The sequence below is a fragment of the Hemiscyllium ocellatum genome, chromosome 21, assembly GCF_020745735.1.
Source record: "Hemiscyllium ocellatum isolate sHemOce1 chromosome 21, sHemOce1.pat.X.cur, whole genome shotgun sequence".
NCBI lineage: Eukaryota > Metazoa > Chordata > Chondrichthyes > Orectolobiformes > Hemiscylliidae > Hemiscyllium > Hemiscyllium ocellatum.
In genome coordinates this window covers 35,962,616-35,983,184 of record NC_083421.1, presented here as the reverse complement: position 1 = coordinate 35,983,184, position 20,569 = coordinate 35,962,616, and the positions used below count along the sequence as shown (strand labels likewise).

General features: G+C 42.0%; 1 protein-coding gene across 1 annotated transcript in view; it reads left to right on the top strand.

The window, feature by feature from the left end:
• The window catches only part of LOC132825649 (collagen alpha-1(XI) chain-like), an 80,765-nt gene that overhangs the window by 9,012 nt on the left and 51,184 nt on the right, over positions 1-20,569 (top strand). The window contains exons 6-12 of the mRNA XM_060841018.1: positions 2,938-2,982; positions 7,753-7,860; positions 10,959-11,012; positions 11,213-11,266; positions 14,004-14,057; positions 17,859-17,966; positions 19,435-19,488. Of these exons, the coding sequence (XP_060697001.1) occupies positions 2,938-2,982; positions 7,753-7,860; positions 10,959-11,012; positions 11,213-11,266; positions 14,004-14,057; positions 17,859-17,966; positions 19,435-19,488 (477 nt within the window). The remainder of the gene's footprint in view (positions 1-2,937; positions 2,983-7,752; positions 7,861-10,958; positions 11,013-11,212; positions 11,267-14,003; positions 14,058-17,858; positions 17,967-19,434; positions 19,489-20,569) is intronic.

The following is a 20,569-nucleotide window of genomic DNA, read 5'->3' as shown; positions in this document are numbered from 1 at the left end:
CAGGTACTTGGCTGCCATTACCCGCCCTTTGGTATATCATCAACCCTGGAAATATTTCAATGTACCACATCATAACTACTTGAAGGGAAGAAAGGAGCAATTTATCAAACTGATGACACACCTAGAAATGGCCCTACAATGCAGGAGCATGAGCATGGACGACATTCACAATGTTTGAAAGCATTGCAAAATGTAGACCTCAAGCTGAATAAAAAGTGTCCATTTGCAAGGACAACAGTTACTTTCTTGGGCTATGTCATTGAATTTATGGTAGATCATGAGAAGATAAAAGGGAATAAGCAAATTTCCACAAACAAGGATGTTCAGTATTGACCAGATCGAGAAATTCTTTCCAAATTTGGTGACAGTTATACAACTCCAAAGGGATCCTTTGTGAAAAGATCAACAGTGGCTTTGGATGTTGAACAGACCATTGCAGTTTGGAAGATGGAAGCGAAATTCCGTTCTTCAGATGAGCACATTGAAATCCCAGGTTGCACATAATGGTAGCCGAAGCTGCATCTTCCACACGATTGAGCACATTTCTCAGCTCAGTTCAGGATGAAAGTGGATGGAAGCCAGTCTACTTCACCAGAACAATACAATGCAATACTGAAAGAAGCTTTAGCAGTAGCCACAAAGATATGAACATTTCTCAGATAACCTAATGGATTGAAGTTTCAAGTTGGGACAGACCATACATCATTGATTAATTATTAAATTCCACGGAGTTAGTTAAAATGTCTCAAAAAATCCAGAAATTTGGATTCAAATGAAAGAAAAATAATGCAGGTACTGGAGATCTGAATTTTAAACAGCTAGAGAAACTCAGCAGTTCTGGCTCCATTTGAGACAGAGACAGAGTTAACATTTCAAATTTTGTATAACTCTTCTGCCAGACCAGCTGAGTTTCTCCAGCACTTTCAGTTTTTTTTTATTAATTTGAGATTTAGACTCAGATGAAAGTGTCTGCACAACAGTCTGCACACCAGGAAAAATGCAAATCACAACTGATGCATGGTCTGGAGTTGCAGTAGATAAACCTGAAGAAGCTGAGGATTGAGTACTTACTGAAGAGGTGGAAACATGCTTCTCAGTCATGATTAATTTTTCATCAACTTTTAATTTGAAGATGTTACAGGAAGTTCAAGAAGACATTGGTTAGGCCACTCTTCGAATGTTGTGTACCATTCTGGTCTCCCTCCTATAGACGAATGTTGTGAAATTTGAAAGGATCAGAAAAACATTGCAAGGATGTGGCCAGGGTTGGAGAGGGTGAATAGGCTGGGGTTGTTTTCCCTGGAGCGTTGGAGGCTGAAGGGTGACCTTATTGAGGTTTATAAAATCATGGCGGACGTGGAGAGGGTAAAAAGACAAGGTATTTTCCCTGGGTGGGGGGAGTCCAGAACTAGAGGGTATAGGATTCTCTGGCAAACTAAGGAGGAGATTGCAGAGTCTTTGGCTTTGATCTTTATGTCATCATTGTTTTCAGGAATAGACTGGAGGGTAGCAAATGTCAAGAAGGGGAGTAGAGATAATCCTGGTGATTATAGACCAGTGAGCCTTACTTTGGTTGTACGTAAAGTGTTGGAAAGGATTATAATCATCTAGAAAATAATAATTTGCTTAGCGATAGTCAGCACAGTTTGTGAAGGATAGATTGTGCCTCACAAACCTTATTGAGTTCTTTGAGAAGGTGACCAAACAGGTGAATGAGGGTAAAGCAGTTAATGTGGTGTATATGGATTTCAGTAAGACATTTGATAAGGTTCCCCATAGTAGGCTATTGCAGAAAATATGTAGGAATGGGATTGAGGGTGATTTGGTGGTTTGAATCAGAATTTGGCGAGTTGAAAAAAGAAAAGGGTGGTGGTTGATGACAAACGTTCATCCTGTAGTTCAATTACTAATGGTGTACCACAAGGATCTGTTTTGGGGCTACTGCTATTTGTCATTTTTATAAATAACATAAAAATTGTTACATAAATGTCGAGAAAAATTTGGCAGGTAATAGAGTATAATGAGAATATTTATATTGATGCAATGATGTATACACTGATGTGATATCAGCAACCACATGCTATTAAGACTCTGAGAAGAAATAACAAAATAACTACTGCGGAGCTATAGCGCAAAAATCAGTATTCTGTACGACAGTATGTAAATAAAAAAGGTTATTGGAATTTCAGAGTGCCAGATGATAGTCCCTCTTAGATAAGGCAGAGGTACCTAGCCACACTCAGTGTAGGGGCACCAACCTCCAACAAGTTTAAGATCAAGCCTTAATGCCCAAAGCTCATGTGAGGCAGAATCATTATGGACTAATCAACTAAGGATTCTATACGTAGTGATGGATCAATCCATGTTAAAACACCCCATTTTTGTACTGCCAAATGTCCAATACATGTAGCCAGAAATGCCAATATAATAAATGACCTGGAAAGAAGCACACACTATTGACTTGATCAATTTCATACATTATTGGTAGAATGCAATTTTACCTTCACACTTCTTTTACATGTTTTCCTATTTATTACATTTTTGCTCCTTCTGCACTTTGTATAGCTGTTTGGCTGGGATGGCATGCGAGATACCAGCTCTCCTTCGATGCTCTGATAATTTTTTGATTACTAATGAGAGGGGAATACTGGTGATCAGCAGAAACTTTTCCTTTGTTGTCTCTCCTCTTACCTTTAAGGTGGTTCACCTTCACATTTTCATTTTAAGAAAGAATCATGAAGAGCTTTTTGTTGCAAATTCCTGTTCCACCATTCTGTGACTCTTCAACTTCAAGAATAATGTACCACCTCAGTAGCAAGACGCATTTTATTTTGCAGGAAATCAAATTGTCAGTTCAAGTGAGACATTTTTTGTTCACTCTGTTCTTATTGAAAATTATGATGTTCTATTTGAAAATATTTTTCTTTGCACTTTCAGGGCAGAATGGGAGATCCAGGCCCGAAAGGATTAAAGGGGCTTCCTGTAAGTCATCTCTACATAATTTGCAGTTATGAAGTGGATATATAATTAACCTTAGTATTTTATACTCATCCGTGTCCCCTTTATATGTTAAAGTAATACCAATTCCACAGTTAAAGAAGTCTGCATTATTTCATTAGAATTTGCATTTTACTGCGTTCATCAAAACTCGAAAGTGCTCCCTACTCAATTAACTATTTGAAATGCAAATGCTGCAATTAGTTGGGCAAACTTGGTAGCCCATCTGATACCAGCAGAGGGCCACGTCTTTATACTGAAGTGAATAAACAAATGATCTGCTTTAGTTGATGTTGGTAAGGCTGCTCTGAAAATAGCATCATGGAATCTTTAAACTTGAGCTGCCAGGAAGGTTCTGCCTTAATTACATCTAATTTGAAAGATCAATAATCTTTTATGCTCAGCACCACACTGTGTTTAGACAATGTACACAAGTCCTGAACTAAACTTCGAATCTTTACCTGTCTGACCCAGAGATGAAAGTGCTACAAATGAGTTAAAGGAGAATGGCATTTCTGTCACTTTATTGTTATGGTTGTCACTTGAACACTGAGCAATTTAGATCTGCCTGTATGCAGACAAGACTAGGGGAGGTAGTGATGATGTTGGTGGTGATATCACTGAAGTAGCATGGTGAGATTTGAATTCAATATGAACCTGGAATAAAGAGTTTGCCTAATGTTAATCATGTAACCTCTCTCATTTGTCAGATTACCCAGGTGGTTCACTAATGCCCTTTAGGGAAGGAAATCTGCCATGCTTCCTTATCTGGACTCATAACAATGTAGCCGACTCTTCACTGCCCTCTCGGCAAGTAATGCTGCTCAGATGCTGCCTGACCTGCTGTGCTTTTCCAGCACCACGTTTTTCAACTCTGACCCTCCAGCAATTCAGTCCTCACTTTCTTCTAGGCATTTAAGTGTGGGCAATAAAATGTTGGCCTGGAAAGTGATACCTACGTCCTATGAATAAAAAATGTGCCTATAAAGTACAGGAAATAAAATGACAAATGAAAAAAATAAACTATGAACATAGAAACTTATGGTTGCAGTTGGGTATACTTAGATGCATGTACCTGTCTCTATTTGTTGTAGCTGTTTTGTAACTATAAAGTGATATGTCAGTAGTTCTGTGAATTGCGAACAGTGGAACTTTGCAAGTATCTTTGCTGCGAGACAAAATACTTTGCAGTCATGCAAAAAACATTGATTAGCATCGAACCATGGTTGAGAGAATCGGAATTCATTTCTAAAATACTGGAAATCAAATATTGTCAATAAACCATGAAACTGCCAGATTGCCAATGGATGGATTGGAACAGAAGACTGAGGGGAAATCTAATTGAGGTGCCAAGATAGAGTTCACAGAAATAACCTATTTCCTTGAGCAGAGAAGTCAACAAGAAGGGGACATAGATCAAAAAAGAATTGATAGAAAGAGCTGAGGAGTACTTATTCCACAAACAATGGTACTGAGAATCAGGAAAAATTTAAAAGGGACCTCCCGCCTCCAACACACCCCATCCACCTGGACACCCCGTGCTGGCCTCTTACCCGGCCTCGATCTCTTTATAGCCAACTGCCGCCGCGACATTAACCGACTCAACCTGTCCACCCCTCTTACCCACTCCAAGCTCTCACCCTCGCAACGTGCAGCCCTCCACTCCCTCCGCTCCAACCCCAACCTCACCATCAAACCGGCGGACAAGGGAGGCGCGGTAGTAGTTTGGCGCACCGACCTTTACACCACTGAGGCTAAACGCCAGCTCGCGGACACCTCCTCCTACTGCCCCCTTGACCATGACCCCACCTCCCACCACCAAACCATCATCTCCCAGACCATCCATAACCTCATCGCCTCAGGGGATCTCCCATCCGCGGCCTCCAACCTCATAGTCCCACAACCCCGCACCGCCCATTTCTACCTCCTGCCCAAAATCCACAAACCTGACTGCCCCGGCCAACCCATTGTCTCAGCCTGCTCCTGACCCACCGAACTCATCTCCGCATACCTCGACACGGTCCTGTCCCCCTTAGTCTAAGAACTCCCCACCTACGTTCGGGACACCACCCGCGCCCTTCACCTCCCCCATGATTTTCGTTTCCCCGGTCCCCAACGCCTTATCTTCACGGTGGACATCCAGTCCATGTACACCTCCATCCCCCATCACGAAGGACTCAAAGCCCTCCGCTTCTTCCTATCCTGCCGTACAAACCAGCACCCTTCCACTGACACCCTCCTTCGACTGACTGAACTGGTCCTCACCGTGAACAACTTTTCTTTCCAATCCTCCCACTTCCTCCAAACTAAAGGAGTTGCCATGGGCACCCGCATGGGCCCCAGCTATGCCTGTCTCTTCGTAGGATATGTGGAACAGTCCATCTTCCGCAACTACCCTGGCACCACCCCCCACCTTTTCCTCCGCTACATCGATGACTGTATCGGCGCTGCCTCGTGCTCCCACGGGGAGGTTGAACAGTTCATCCACTTTACCAACACCTTCCACCCCGACCTCAAATTCACCTGGACCGTCTCAGACTCCTCCCTCCCCTTCCTAGACCTTTCCATTTCTATCTCGGGCGACGGAATCAACACAGACATCCACTATAAACCGACTGACTCCCACAGCTACCTAGACTACACCTCCTCCCACCCTGCCCCCTGTAAAAATGCCATCCCATATTCCCAATTCCTTCGTCTCCGCTGTATCTGCTCCCAGGAGGACCAGTTCCAATACCGTACAGCCCAGATGGCCTCCTTCTTCAAGGACCACAGACTCCCCCCAGACGTGATCGACGATGCCCTCCACCGCATCTCCTCCATTTCCTGTTCCTCCGCCTTGAGTCCCGCCCCTCCAACCACCACCAGGATAGAACCCCACTGGTTCTCACCAACCTCCGTATACAGCGTATCATCCGCGTCATTTCCGCCACCTCCAAACGGACCCCACCACCAGGGATATATTTTCCTCCCCTCCCCTATCAGCGTTCTGAAAAGACCACTCCCTCCGTGACTCCCTCGTCAGGTCCACACCCCCCACCAACCCAACCTCCACTCCCGGCACCTTCCCCTGCAACCGCAAGAAATGCAAAACTTGCGCCCACACCTCCCCCCTTACTTCTCTCCAAGGCCCCAAAGGATCCTTCCATATCCACCACAAATTCACCTGCACCTCCACACACATCATCTATTGCATCCGCTGCACCCGATGTGGCCTCCTCTATATTGGGGAGACAGGCCGCCTACTTGCGGAATGTTTCAGAGAACACCTCTGGGACACCCGGACCAACCAACCCAACTGCCCCTTTGCTCAACACTTTAACTCCCCCTCCCACTCCACCAAGGACATGCAGGTCCTTGGACTCCTCCATCGCCAGACCATAACAACACGACGGTTGGAGGAAGAGCGCCTCATCTTCCGCCTGGGAACCCTCCAACCACAAGGGATGAACTCAAATTTCTCCAGTTTCCTCATTTCCCCTCCCCCCACCTTGTCTCAGTCGAATCCCTCGAACTCAACACCGCCTTCCTAACCTGCAATCTTCTTCCTGACCTCTCCGCCCCCACCCCACTCCGGCCTATCACCCTCACCTTGACCTCCTTCCACCTATCACATCTCCATCGCCCTTTCCCCAAGTCCCTCCTCCCTACCTTTTATCTTAGCCTGCTGGACACACATTCCTCATTCCTGATGAAGGGCTTATGCCCGAAACGTCGACTCTCCTGCTCCTTGGATACTGCCTGACCTGCTGCGCTTTTCCAGCAACACATTTTCAGCTCTGATCTCCAGCAGCTGCAGACCTCACTTTCTCCCCAAAGGGACCTAAGAGGCAACTTTTTCATGCAGTGTGTGGTGGGTGTATGGCATGATCTACCAGGAGAATTGGTGGAGGCTGGAACAATTATAACGTTTAAAAAACATCTTGATTGGTATATGAATAGGAAGGATTTAGAGTGAAATGGGCCAAGTGCTGGCAAATAGGACTACGTTTATTTCGGATATCTGGTCAGCATAGACGAATTGGACCAAAGAGTCTGTTTCCGTGCTGTACATCTCTATGACTCTATGGCTGTAAAATGTGCTTGAAGTGTCCTTATCCTAAGAGTATGGACAAAGAGTTAAAAAGTGGGATTAGAATGGTGGTTCTTCTTCCATCAGCACAGAAACCAAGGTTTCCATCTGCAGTGTAAGGCTCTGTGTTTCTATGCCAAAGATGATTCTTACTTCATTTCACTGATTCTCTTAAGAGAAGGTGAAATAACTGTACAGAGGTTGGTATCCCATCAACAAGTCACCCTTTTATTTACTTGTGCACAGTACGCTGACTGCAGCCAGCCAGCTCAGAGTCAGTCCCTGAAATGAGAAGATTCTGAATCCCCTGCTTAGATTGGTCAGCCAGGGCTCCTTGATTGGCCCAGGTTAATGGCCCCAATCAAGGATCTCATACTCAATAAGATCCAACTGGTTCCAATCACTACAGAAGGAAACCTGGTGTATGGATGTGGTTTAGTCCCTTACTAACATGTTGAAGCTTCGCTACACCAGAAATGGCCTAGCTATATTATCATTTTATTGGCCATCTAGGGGTGGACATTAAGTTTTGGCTGTGCCAGGAAGGTCCATTTTCCAAGGATTAATTCAAAAAGAAATAACACAGGTCTCACCTTCTATTTATGGGCACTGTCTTGAGAGGCCCAAACTATAAGCAATTGTGATTTTCTGTAATTTGTCTAACCTCCATATATTATCTTCAGGGTCAACCTGGAAACCCAGGGAAACATGGTGCTTTTGGCAAGATGGGACCACCAGGTGACCAAGGACCAGCTGGAGCAACAGGCCTCAGTGGAAGCCCTGGATATAAAGTATGTTTTAGAATAGAAAAGTCATTGGTTTAATTAAAGATATTTAATACAAATTAAATCCTTCCAATAGGCCTGTTTGCAATTGCATGTTATTGCAAATGGCCTCAAAAAGGAATCATCAATTTTTAAAAACTTGAATGCTTCTGTGACTGAGATTTATAGCAGACAATAGACTGTTAGCTAAGCATAGGTATGTTTTTTTTTCCAGTAATCTACCTCATTTTCTTCATATGGATTTGATTGTACCTCTTTTACAAAAGTGCTATCTTGTTAAATTGAACAGGTGAACATCTCTAATATAAAGTTAAAAATCACACACTACCAGGTTATAGTCCAACTGGTTTAATTGGAAGCACTAGCTTTCAGAACACCGCTCCTTCATCAGGTGGTTGTGGAAGACACAATTGTAAGACAGAATTTATAGAAAAAGTTTACAGTGTGATGGAACTGAAATTATACATTGAAAATAGCTTGATTGTTTGTTGAGTCTTTCATCTGTTCGAATACCATGATAGTTTCAATTCTTTCATGTGGAAATCACAAAACATTTTTTTAAAATTTAAATTGAAATTGCATAATTGTACTTGAGAATCTATCTGTACTCATAAAAATGGAGAACTGCATTTTTTTCATCAGTTTTTTATGAAAGCATGGACTTTGTTGTACTTTACTGGAGAATGAGTGTAAATTGTCATTTGAAAACATATCGAGGGAGCAGAATTAGTCATAAACTGCCCATAAAATGAAACAGTTACCGTATAAAGAATGTTTACGAAGGACCTTATAGAGTTTTTTTTTACAAATTTGACATTCAAGATTATTGTCTATCACCAGATGCAAAGTATGTCCTTCTTTACTCTGCCCAGTAACGTGCCGTGGGGCAATACAGGTAATGCAGTTGAGATTATTCAATGTCATTTCCAGTAGTATATGAACATCCAGGTGAGAAAAGAAACCTTCATCCCATCAGACTGGGCTGGACAATTTCAGGTCACAATGATTGATATTGATTTACAATATTTTCTCTTTTTTTTTCTTTTAAATATTTTTAAACATCTTCAATATTTCAGTCTATTGGAAAGTAGTGTTATTCTCATGACAGATGTGAATGGTGGTGGACAATTGAACAACTCATTGGAGAAGGTTTGACAAATATCCCCATCCTCAATGAGGGTAGAGCCCAACACATTAGTGCAAACATTAAGGCTGAAGCATTCGTAGCAATCTACAACCAGAAGTGCTCAGTGGATGATCCATCTCAGCCTCCTCCAGTGTGTCTCAGCATCACAGCTACCAGTCTTCAAGTAATTCAGTTCACTCCATGTGACATCAAGGAACGTTTGGAGGCACTGGATACTGCGAAGGCTATGGGCCCTGACAATTTTCTGGCAATAGTATTCAAGACTTGTGCTCCAGAGCTTGCTGCTCCCCAGTCAAGATCTCCACTGGCATCGAATTATCAATGTGGAACGTTGCCCAGGTATGTTCCTGTATATAAGAAACAGGACAAGTCCAACCCGCCGGATTGCTGTCCCTGCTCTCGATCATCAGTAAAGTGATGAAAGGTGGCTTCTTCAACAGCAAGCAGCACTTGCTCAGTAATAATGTGACACCCATTTTGCATTTTACCCGGTACCACTCAGCTCCTGACCTAATTGCAGCCATGGATCAAACATGGACAAAGAGCCGAATTCTGGAGGGGAAGTGAGAGTGCCTACTCTTGACATTCAGGCGACCGCATATAGCATATGGACTGGAATCATTGGGAATCAGGGGTAAACTGTCTGGTGGTTGGAGACTTTTTTAGCACATAGGAAGATGGTGGTGGTTGTTGAAGATCAGTCATCTCAGCTCTAGGACACTTCTGCAGGAGTTCCTCACGGTAGTGTCCTAAACCCAAACATCTTCAGCTGCTTCAACAATGACCCTCCCTCTATCATAAGGTCAGAAGTGAAGATGTTTGCCAATGATTGCGCAATATTTGGCACCACTTGTGACTCCTCAGATGCTGAAGCAGCCCAAGTTCAAACGCAACAAGGTCTGGACAATATCCAGGCTTGGATTGACAAGTGGCAAGTAACATTCATGCCACACAAATGCCAGACAATGACTATGTCCAATAGGAGACAATTTAACCAGCACTCCTTGACATTCAATGGTATTACCATCACTGAATCCACACTATCCACATCCTGGAGGTTACTACTGTCCAAAAACTCAACTGGACTCACTATATAAATATAGTGACAGCAAGAGCAGGTCAGAGGCTAGGAATGTTGCAGCACGTAACTCACCTCCTGAATCCCCAAAGCCCGGTCCAAGATCTATGAGGGACAAGTCAGGAGTATAATGGGAATACTCCCCATTGCCTGGATGAGTGCAGCTCCAACAACACTCAAGAAGCTTGACACCATCCAGGACAAAACAGCCAATTTGAATGGCACTACATCCACAAGCATCCATTCCCACCACCACCAGGGTTCAAAAGCAATAGTGTGTACTATCTACATGATGACCTACAGAAATTCACCCAAGATCCTCAGGCAGCACCTTCCAAACCTACTGCCAATTCCATCTAGAAGGACAAAAGTGACAGATACATGGGAACACCATCACCTTTGAGTTCCCCTCCAAGCCAACACCATCTTGACTTGAAAATACTTCGCTGCTGTTCCTTCACTGTCACTGGGTCAAAATCCTGGAATTAATGGTATTGTGGGTCTACTGACAGCACAAAGATACCTCAGTTCAAGACAACAGCTCACCGCCACCTTCTCAAGGGCAACTAGGGACACGTGATAAACATTGGCCTGCCATCACAACCCACATTCCACAAGAGAATAAAGGAAGCACAACTGGTGAAGGATGAAACATGAGTCAATCTTTACTCAGTTTAGGTTTATTCAGAGTGAAATATTACAAGTATATACTTCCTAACTCCAGCACATTGCAATGTTAATAAGTGCCGACTGATCTATTTTACTTACTTGCTGAAATCTGCTCAAATAACAACACAATCAATGCCCTCTGAATTTACATAGTTAACCACATTGACATGGAATTAACAAATTGTGTCCTGTAACTTATTACTTTTTCAGGGAAGAGAAGGAGCTGTTGGACCTGAAGGACCTCTTGGACAAAAGGGGGAGAAGGTAAATCTTTCATACTGCAGTGTGCAACAATTTCTGAAGGTATGCATTTATACTATCCAGGCTTTGCTTGGGTATAAAGAACCTACAATATTTTAGCAATTAATATTCTTCTTGTGCAATGCTAGTTAAAAATAATCCAAGTTTTTAATACATTGCAATTGATTTGGAAACATTCCTCTTCCCATTGATTTTAAATTTAGGGTGAAATGGGCCCAATAGGAGATGCTGGTGTAGCAGGACTGGATGGGGAGCAGGTAATTATTACTTTTTCTTGATTTTCCAATTGCAAAATAAAGTAGAAGATGTCTGATCAAAAGAAAACTTAGCTTTGAATTATGACATGGTTATCACAAGTAAAATAAAGAAATGTTCACTTTTGTACGGTGCAGTTATGCTATTTATTAAAGCCAGTAAGATACTATTAAGATACTATAAGATACTATTAAGATGGGCTATTAAGATACATTGATTTCACATATAAATACCGGCTGCAAATTAATTTGTCCAGCAGTTTCTCTTCACATTCTAGAATAGAGCAGTCTCTTAGAGGCCCCCAAAAGAGTCAAATCTAAAAGGAATGATGAATCCTCCCCCTGTTTGCAGCAGCACTTACCTAGAGATCTGCTCCATAGCCTGTCCATGATTCTCCATGACTAACTAAAGTGTTTATGCTGCATTGGGCCTCAGACTTTTCACAAGTGACTGTCCATTTTCTTTCTTATGTATCATGACAGTCCCCACACACCTTGCTGCTTTCCCAAACAAATCATATCACTCATAATGTGAGGAGACAATATGATGGTGATGTATTGGTAAATGGCTGGGCTAGTAATCCAGAGGCCGAGAATAATTCTCCGACGATATGAGATCAAAACTCAGGGTGTCATCTGTTAAAATGTAAATTCAATTTGTAAAATCTGGAATTAAAAGCCAGTGTTGGCACCGTCATTGTTTGTCATCTGCCATGTAGAGTAGCAATTTAAGTGTAATAGATCATGATGTGGAATCAGTTTGTGTAGAAATAAAGGATAGAAAGGGAAAGAAAAAAAGGGTCAAAGTTGTCAATAAGCTCCCAAAGAGTTGCCTCACTTTAGGGCAAAGAATAAATCAGGAAAAATGGAATTGTGATAGAACAGTACTTGGGTGATTTTATTCTGCATTTTGGTTGGAAAGATCAGAAGTCCAATGATAACATGGGATACCTCAGGAATTGATTCTTAGAACAGCACAGTACACAATCTAACTGAAACAGGCTATTGTAGATCGAGGCATTAGTAATGAGCTGGAACTAATAGGAAGATCTCATGGTTAAGTATGCTGTAAGGATTAGGGATCATAACATAGTAGAATTTCAAATTCAGTCTGAGGGAGAGCAACTCAGGTCTTAAACCAGTGCCCACAATTTAAATAAGGACAATTACAGAGGTATGAAGGAAAAGTTATCCACCGGTGGCAGGAAAAATAGACTAAAAGAAGGTCATTAGATGAGAAGCAGCAGAAAATTAAGAAGATATTTCATAATGGTCAACAAAAATTCAAGTCAAAAGAAGGATTCATGAGAAGGATGAGTCATCCATGGTTAACAAAGACTGTCAAAAAGGAAAAATAGACTGGATAGTGACACTGCAGCCCAGATATGCTTTAACCATCTTTAACCAAACATTCAAAGAAAACCTCTGAGTAATATGTATGTTTGAACTTTCATCATTCATTTGATTTTTTAAATTTCATAACTTAGTTAATATGTTCAGAGGTAATGCATTTTCTAACTTGATAAGGGAACACGACATGTAATATTCGGTGCCTTAGAACATTAAGAAGCTAGAGTAAAAAGGTAAAAAGTTGACAGAAAGCAACAGATAGCAACTAGAGAAAGAGAAGGTGAGAGGCTAGAGTAAGAAGACATGTTAACAGAGAATAACAGAATGTAACAGAGTCAGCCCACAGGTGAGAGATCAATGACTAATAACTTGTAGGCATACCCCCGAAGCCCCACAATGCCACAAGCCACCCCACATCCATATTACTTTGCAGTTGACTTAAACAAGCTGACAGTGGGACCTTCGCCCATCAGTGGGTTGAGATCTTGCCGCTGGGAGTTAAACTGCTGCAAGTATGAACAAACACTGAGGAAATAGGTGTGGATGTCAATGTGGATTTTGATTCTAGGAATTTGCGGAGATGCTGAAAATGTACAGAAAGATAGTTACATATCATATAAGAATTAGAATTCGCATACATCTGAAGTCAAGTCAAGTCGTATAAAGCAAATGAAAGCAAATAGTGAGAAGATTTCTTTTTGTTAAATAGTGTTTTTGGGATATAATGATTTTACGTTCATATTCATATTTGCTGAAAGATGTATTTGTGGGATTTAAGTAGTTAATTAAAATAATTGTATCTAAGGGTGTAATTAAAGAAAATGTGGAATGAAATCTCTTCGATATTCAGTCCAAATATTCAGAGCAAATAGCTCAGCATATTGCTTCATAAAAATGTTTTCTTGATCTTGGTTTTAAACTTAATTTTTAACTTTCATCACTTGATTTCCCAGATGTAACGCAGGGAGTTGCGCTTCTAAATTATTATTTGCCCTTACTTTAATTAATCATACATAAAACTCAACACCCTCCTTTGTTAGATACAAAGTGGTGGGTGTTGGAATGAAAGTGTGCAATCATAAAATGTACTGTTTTTCCATATAAATTTAAACAGCTTGATAGCAAGACAAAATGATACATTTTGGCTGAGGCATGCAATATGTGGTGAAAGGATGATGCAGAAGAATGTGTGATCAACCACGTTAGTAAGAAAACCCACTGTGCCACCAAGTGGACATTTTCATCCCCGGAGGAGACATCACAGGCAAAACATTTCTCAATATGCAGCCTAGAACTTTAACCATTTGCAGATTCTGCTTTGAGGTTCTAAAAAGGCACTTGCATTCACAGACGTTATTGTAGCAATACTGTCATTGTTTCTCTGTTATAGGGTGTACCTGGGAGTGCAGGTGAAGGAGGCCCTGCTGGAAGGAAGGGAGAACAGGTCAGGATTTTAAATGTATACTTATTGAGTGTGATTTCTCTACTTCCTTGACAATTCTGGGTATTACTTTCACATCTTCAAACATTTTCCCTTGGACAATAATGTGAAAAGGAGAAAGTATTCAAAAGGAGAAAGTGAGGACTGTAGATGTTAGGGATCGGAGCTGAAAAAATGTGTTGCTGGAAAAGCGCAGCAGGTCAGGCAGCATCCAAGGAGCAGGAGAATCGACGTTTTCAGGAATCTTCAGGATTCCTGAAGAAGGGCTTATGCCCGAAACGTCGATTCTCCTGCTCCTTGGATGCTGCCTGACCTGCTGCGCATTTCCAGCAACACATTTTTCAGCAAAGTATTCAAAAGCCATAATGTGAATGAATACTACTTCCACAGCTGTCATCATCAGTGCAGCATGGTGAGCTGTATGGGGCTGCGGCAAGCTGGCTCAGTGGTTAGCACTGCGGCCTCACAGTGCCAGGGACCTGGGTTCAATTCGAGCCTCCTGAGACTGTCTGTCTGTGTGGAGTTTACACATTCTCCCCATGTCTGTGTGGGTTTCTTCCAGGTGCTCCAGTTTTCTCCCACTGTCCAAAGACGTGCAGATCAGGTGGATTGGCCATGCTAAATTACCCATAGTGGTACGTGCTTTAGTCAGAGGGACTTAGATTAGTTTAGATTCCCTACAGTGTGGAAACAGGCCCTTCAGCTCCAAACATCCACACCGAACCTCCGAGGAGTAACCCACCCAGACCCATTCCCCTACTTTTACCCCTGACTAACACAATGGGCAATTTAGCATGACCAATTCACCTGACCTCCATGTCTTTGGACTGTGGGAGGAAACTAGAGGAAACCCACGCAGACATGGGGAGAATGTGCAAACTCCACACAGACAGTTGAGCAAGGCTGAATCGAACCTGGGTCTGTGGTGCTGTGAAGCGGCAGTGCTAACCACTGAACCACCTGTTGCCCCAAGAGTAACCCACCCCAGACTCTATCATCCTACATTTATGCCTAACCAATGCACCTAACCTGCACATCCTTGAATGCCATGGGCAATTTATCTAACCTAGATATCTTTGGATCGTGGAACGAAATTGGAGCACCTACAGGAAACCCATGCAGACGTGGAGAGAATGTGCAAACTCCACACAGACTGTCACCCAAGGCTGGAATTGAACCCAGGTCCTAGCACTATGAGGCAGCAGTGCTTACCACTGAGCCACAGTGCCACTTGTTGGACCGAAGAACCTGTTTCCACACTGTAGGGAATCTAATCTAATCATATCCAGCTCCCACATCCCAGCAGATATGAGCATCCCCATTGGATGTCACCCAGTATTCAGAGCTGGAGCTCTCATCTTCATTTACCAGGACAGTCTCAAGCAGGTTTTGAAAGCACTGCCTCTTCTGACTCCAAGTTGAAAATGCTACCACCAGCCAATGGTTTGCTCCTGAACAGTGTGGCTATGTAATCTGTCGACTGAAGCTGTCATTGATGTCTTTTTTTGATATTGTCAATCCAATTATCACATTATTATTCCAATAGTCAATCATGATCAAGGTAACTGTGTGGGAATTTTTATGGATGTTTTCCCCTTTTTTGTCATTTTTTTTCTCACAGGCGTATTGTAAATCTGTAGTTACATGTTAATGAGAATTAATGCTTCACCTCAGAAGGATAGACTGGCTGTTCTGTTCACACTGGCTTCCAAGTACAGTCAGCCTTTGTATTGTACAGCTATGTAATAACATTAACCAGATTAATTTATTATTGATATAATTTGATGACATTATGGCTAAAAATGGGTTGGCTGTGACAAGAGCAGTGTCGTAATAAGGGCCCGGTGTGTGAAGATGGGTAAAAGATTTGGAAAAAGGCATTGAAGTCCTCAAATTATTGAACTAGATATAGAGTCCTGAGGGTTGCAGGGTCACCAAGTGGAAAATGCAATGTTGCTCTTCCAGCTTGTGCTGAGCTTCGCCAAAGCAGTGCAGCAGGCCTGAGACAGAGATGTTGTCATGGGAACACAATAGTGAGTTGGAAAGGCAGGCAACCAGAAGCTCAGGATCATTTTTGTAGACAGAACATAGGTGTTCCCCAGAGAGGTCACCCAGTCTGTGTTTCTTCTCAACGTTGAGGAGACCACATTGTGAGCAGCAATGCTGCTTTCATCATGGTCAACCCATTTTCACCAACTAATGGTGAACTTTCCTTTCTTCTAGGCTCACCATAATCCATCCCTTTGTCTACCTGACTATTGAAGTTGTTGCTCAGTTTGCTGAGCTGGTTGATTTCCTTATAAATGTTTTGTTTCCCTCCTCGGTGACACCTTCAGTGCTGTGTAGCCTCTGGATGAAATGCTGCCGTTGTGATCTGTCCCGAATTTATACTGTTGTGGCGGGTGGTTATACTTCTGGTTTTGTGATGTAGCGGTCTGTAAATGGGGTCTATTTCAATGTGTTTGATTATGGAACCAGTGGAAGAATACCAGACTTCCAAGAATTCCTGAGCTTGTCTTTGTATTGCCTGCCCCGGTATCACAAGGTTGTACTGGTTGAATTAGTGTCCTTGATATGGGGGAGATTTGGTCATGTTGTTTCATTCCAAGCTGATGCTCATGTATTCTGGTGGCGAGTTTACTGCCTGTTTGACCTTTGCAATGTTTCTCACAATTGCTGCATGTTTTATTTTATATATATATATCACATTTGTCCTGCATGTTTTGGGTTTGGGGTATTTTGTCCTGGATAGAACTGATGAAGTGTGGCTGTTCGTTTGTGTGCTGTTATTATTCCCAGAGGACATAGAAGTCTTGTTGTTAGTTCTGAGACGTTTCTAATATAGGGTAGGGTAGGGTAGGTGTTGGGGGCACAGTGTCTTCTTGGGGCTGTTTGTGTGCCAGCCAACCGCAGATGAAGCTGTTAGGGTGACCATGATTGGCAAAGACTTTGTATAGGTGTTCCTCTTCTTTTTTTGTGGAGTTCTGGGCTGTGGAGTGTGATTTGGTGCATTTATACAACACTGTTTGTGGACGTTGGATGATTATTGTGTAACTGAGGATCTGATCTGTCTATGTAGCTTTTCTGTACATTCTAGTAAGGAATTCACCGTCGTTCGTTCGTTCAACTAGTAAGTCTAAAACTGTACTGCTGTTCTGTTTCTCTGGTGTCCATCTTCATTCATCACATACTCCTTTCCCCCTCTCCTCACCCTCACTCTCTTCAGCATATATACCATCTTTTCCTAACCACTATCACTTTTGAAGAAGGGTCATTGGATTCAAAATGTTACTTCTCTTTCCTTTTCACAGATGCTGCCTGACCTGCTGAGTTCCTCCAGCAGTACTGCTTCAGGTCTCCAGCATCTGCAGTTCTTTGGGTGTTTTTTCAGACACCATCTTGTTTTTCCTGAGTGCTTCTGAAATGAATGGTCCAGATCCTCTAACTTGCTAGTCCATGGAAATTGCCTAGTGGTGAATAGCCAGAAACTATTTCCAAAACACTACACAGGGCTGAATCCATCCAAAACGGATGCGAATTCCAAAGAAAATAACCTCGTACAAAATCTGCTGTGTTTAACTTCTACAGTTGTATGTGTATGTCTATTACATTTTGCTTTATCATAAACATATTACATAAACAAAAAAAAATACAAAGAACAGTGGATGGTGGAGAAGAATGCTAGTTTCTGAAGAGGGGTCGCAAAGCATTGACTCTGCTTTCTGTCTGCAAATGTTGCTAGGCCTGCTGGATTTCTCCAATTATATCTATATTACTTGAACCTTATTTGGTTTGGCTTCAAAGGGTGCCCCAGGAAGTCCCGGCATGCCTGGCCCAGCAGGGATTAAAGGAGAAGCAGGAGCTGAGGGATTACCAGGACCTCCAGGAGAGAGAGGAGAATCTGGAGAAAAGGTAATAAATGTTTGAGATGGCTTTGAGTACTGGCCATAAAATCAACACGATAGGAAGATGACCAGCAACCTCTGTTTCTTGGAAGATTGATCCACTGTTATCTGCCTCTTAAGATTGACTTTTTTCCTCCAAAAGATATTGAATTGCTTTTTGAGTAGGTCTTGATTCTAATCACTGAAGTGACATTCCCCAGACTTAAATAAATCCATTTAGAAGTAAATTTTTAACATATGTCTTAGTGTTCTGAATTCAGTGGGAAAAAGAAACACATCAGGGTACCATGTAAACTGCCAATTTGCTTTCATTAATTTTGCAGAAACCAAGATAATTTTCATCTTCATACTTATTAGCTTTGATGGCTTTCATCCTCAGCCATGATTGAATGGCAGAGTGGATTTGATGGGCCAAATGGCCTTACTTCCACTCCTATTTCTTGTGGCCTTATTGCTCAAAGTTCTGTGCAAACTACGACCATCTTGAGGACTGGATCTAATGTGACTAATAGTTGTGTTAATGTCAGTTTGTTGTACTGAAAACAGGAATGATGGTCTTAGAATATGTCCACAAGTAAATAATTAGACATCAAAGAAAGATGTATTGCAAATGCAATTCTATCAGAACTCTGGTGATAGCAGCACAAAATGCCAGCTAAAACCCAATTCAAAATATTAAAATTCTTTTCTAACTTCAGGGATTGTTTGAGAGCTTTCAGTTGGCAGAAGCAGGATTGGCAGCTGGCAGTGTAAATGCATTGAGAACCCAAAACCCAGAGAGTTCCCAATATCAATGCGCAAGTGAGGAATCTCCATCCATCCCCAGACTTTCCTATGACCAGCACATAACATTGCTGGTGGGTACTAACATTATCGTTGTGATCTCAAACCGGTGGATTTCCAGGACCCTGCCACTTTAAAACCCATCTTGACCAAGGTTAAAAATCACACAACACCAGGTTATAGTCCAACAGGTTTAATTAGAAGCACACTAGCTTTCGGAGTAACGGTCCTTCATCAGGTGATTGTCAATCACCTGGTGAAGGAGCGTCGCTCCGAAAGCTAGTGCTTCCAATTAAACCTGTTGGACTATAACCTGGTGTTGTGTGATTTTTAACTTTGTACACCCCAGTCCAACACCGGCATCTCCAAATCATGACATCTTGACCAAAACCAACAGCCAAGGGTTAATTTAAATTGAAATGGCTGCATTAGATTTGACACAACACAAAAATTAATATTTCTCAGTGTTTGTCATTTTGTTTGACATTTTGGAGCTTTGTGTCTGATGTTAATTTTCCATGTCATGTTAAAACTATTTTTCACTGAACCTGGAAAATCTGATCTTGTTAAATGCATCCTAATTGTGTTGAAATGTCTAAATATGAACATAAAGTTTGAAAATTTCAGATAAATAACGGGATCACCTCTATAGGAAGAACTGGGTACTTTATTTCTTCCTTTGTGTGTGGCAGGGAGAGCTAGGTCCGGAAGGTGATCCAGGAGATTTTGGGCCCAAAGGAGAAAAGGTAAAATGTTTGTCTTTTAATTGTCTATCATGTAGCATGTAGACCATATCAAAGCTTGTCTCAAGTGTTAACTCTCTCAGCTTCTATTGCCTGGTTCTTAAAAGTAAGTTATACCCAGGATCTTTCCACTTTAATGGGGTGATGCTAGCCTTTTTGTGATCAAAATGCCTGAATAAAGCATTAGGATCAGTCAGGCAGGGCACTGTTGGGAATATGAGGGAAGATGCCATAAATGCATGCAATGAACAAATCTGCAATGCCCAGATTTGGCTTTTGAGAAGTTTGAAGAGTTTGACCATTTAACGTGCCTGAAAGAAATCAGCAATGTGTCTTCACTTAAAAATAGCTTGGATTTTCTCAAAAAAAATTGTTTTTATTTATGCCACATTTTTTAGTCTAATTGCACAAAATCTTCTGCTCTCGCTGGTGTTAAGCTTGGAGAGGGCAGGGGGATGTGACGAGGTGGAATGGAGATGTACCTGAACCTCACTGTCTTCCTGCCTCAACCAGGGATACATTCTAGGTGGGAAGGTCGTAGTCGAAGTTCTTGCCCTTAAGTGGTCAGTTAATGTCTAGGAAATCCTAGACAGAGGTAAAGAGACAATACAAGCCATGCCACTTTCTCACTAGGTCAAAATTGTGAGTGTACCAGAATATGAAGGGTATAGATAGGGTGGATAGGGAGAAATGTTTCTGCTTAGTAGAGGGAAATCACAACATTTAAGTAGTATTTAAATGAACACTTGAAACACCATGACACACAATGAGATGAGTCAAGTGCTGGAGAATGGGACTCAGTGAGCAACCTGGACACAATGGGCCAATGGGCTTGTCTCCTTACTGTAAGACTCATTGACATTATGACAACAGTGCCTCCCTTATCAGCAGGTTTAATAACAAAATCAGGGTTAGACCAGATGGGAATAGAATGCAGCAAGATCAGAGGGAGACAGGTTGGAGTGTGTGAGAGGAGCAGAGAAATTAAGGTGGCTGATGACACAACAGTAGTTGCCAAGAAGAAATCAAGTGGAAAGTAAGAGACCAGATAGAGCGGGTTGTATGGAGATGGGTGGATGGGTCC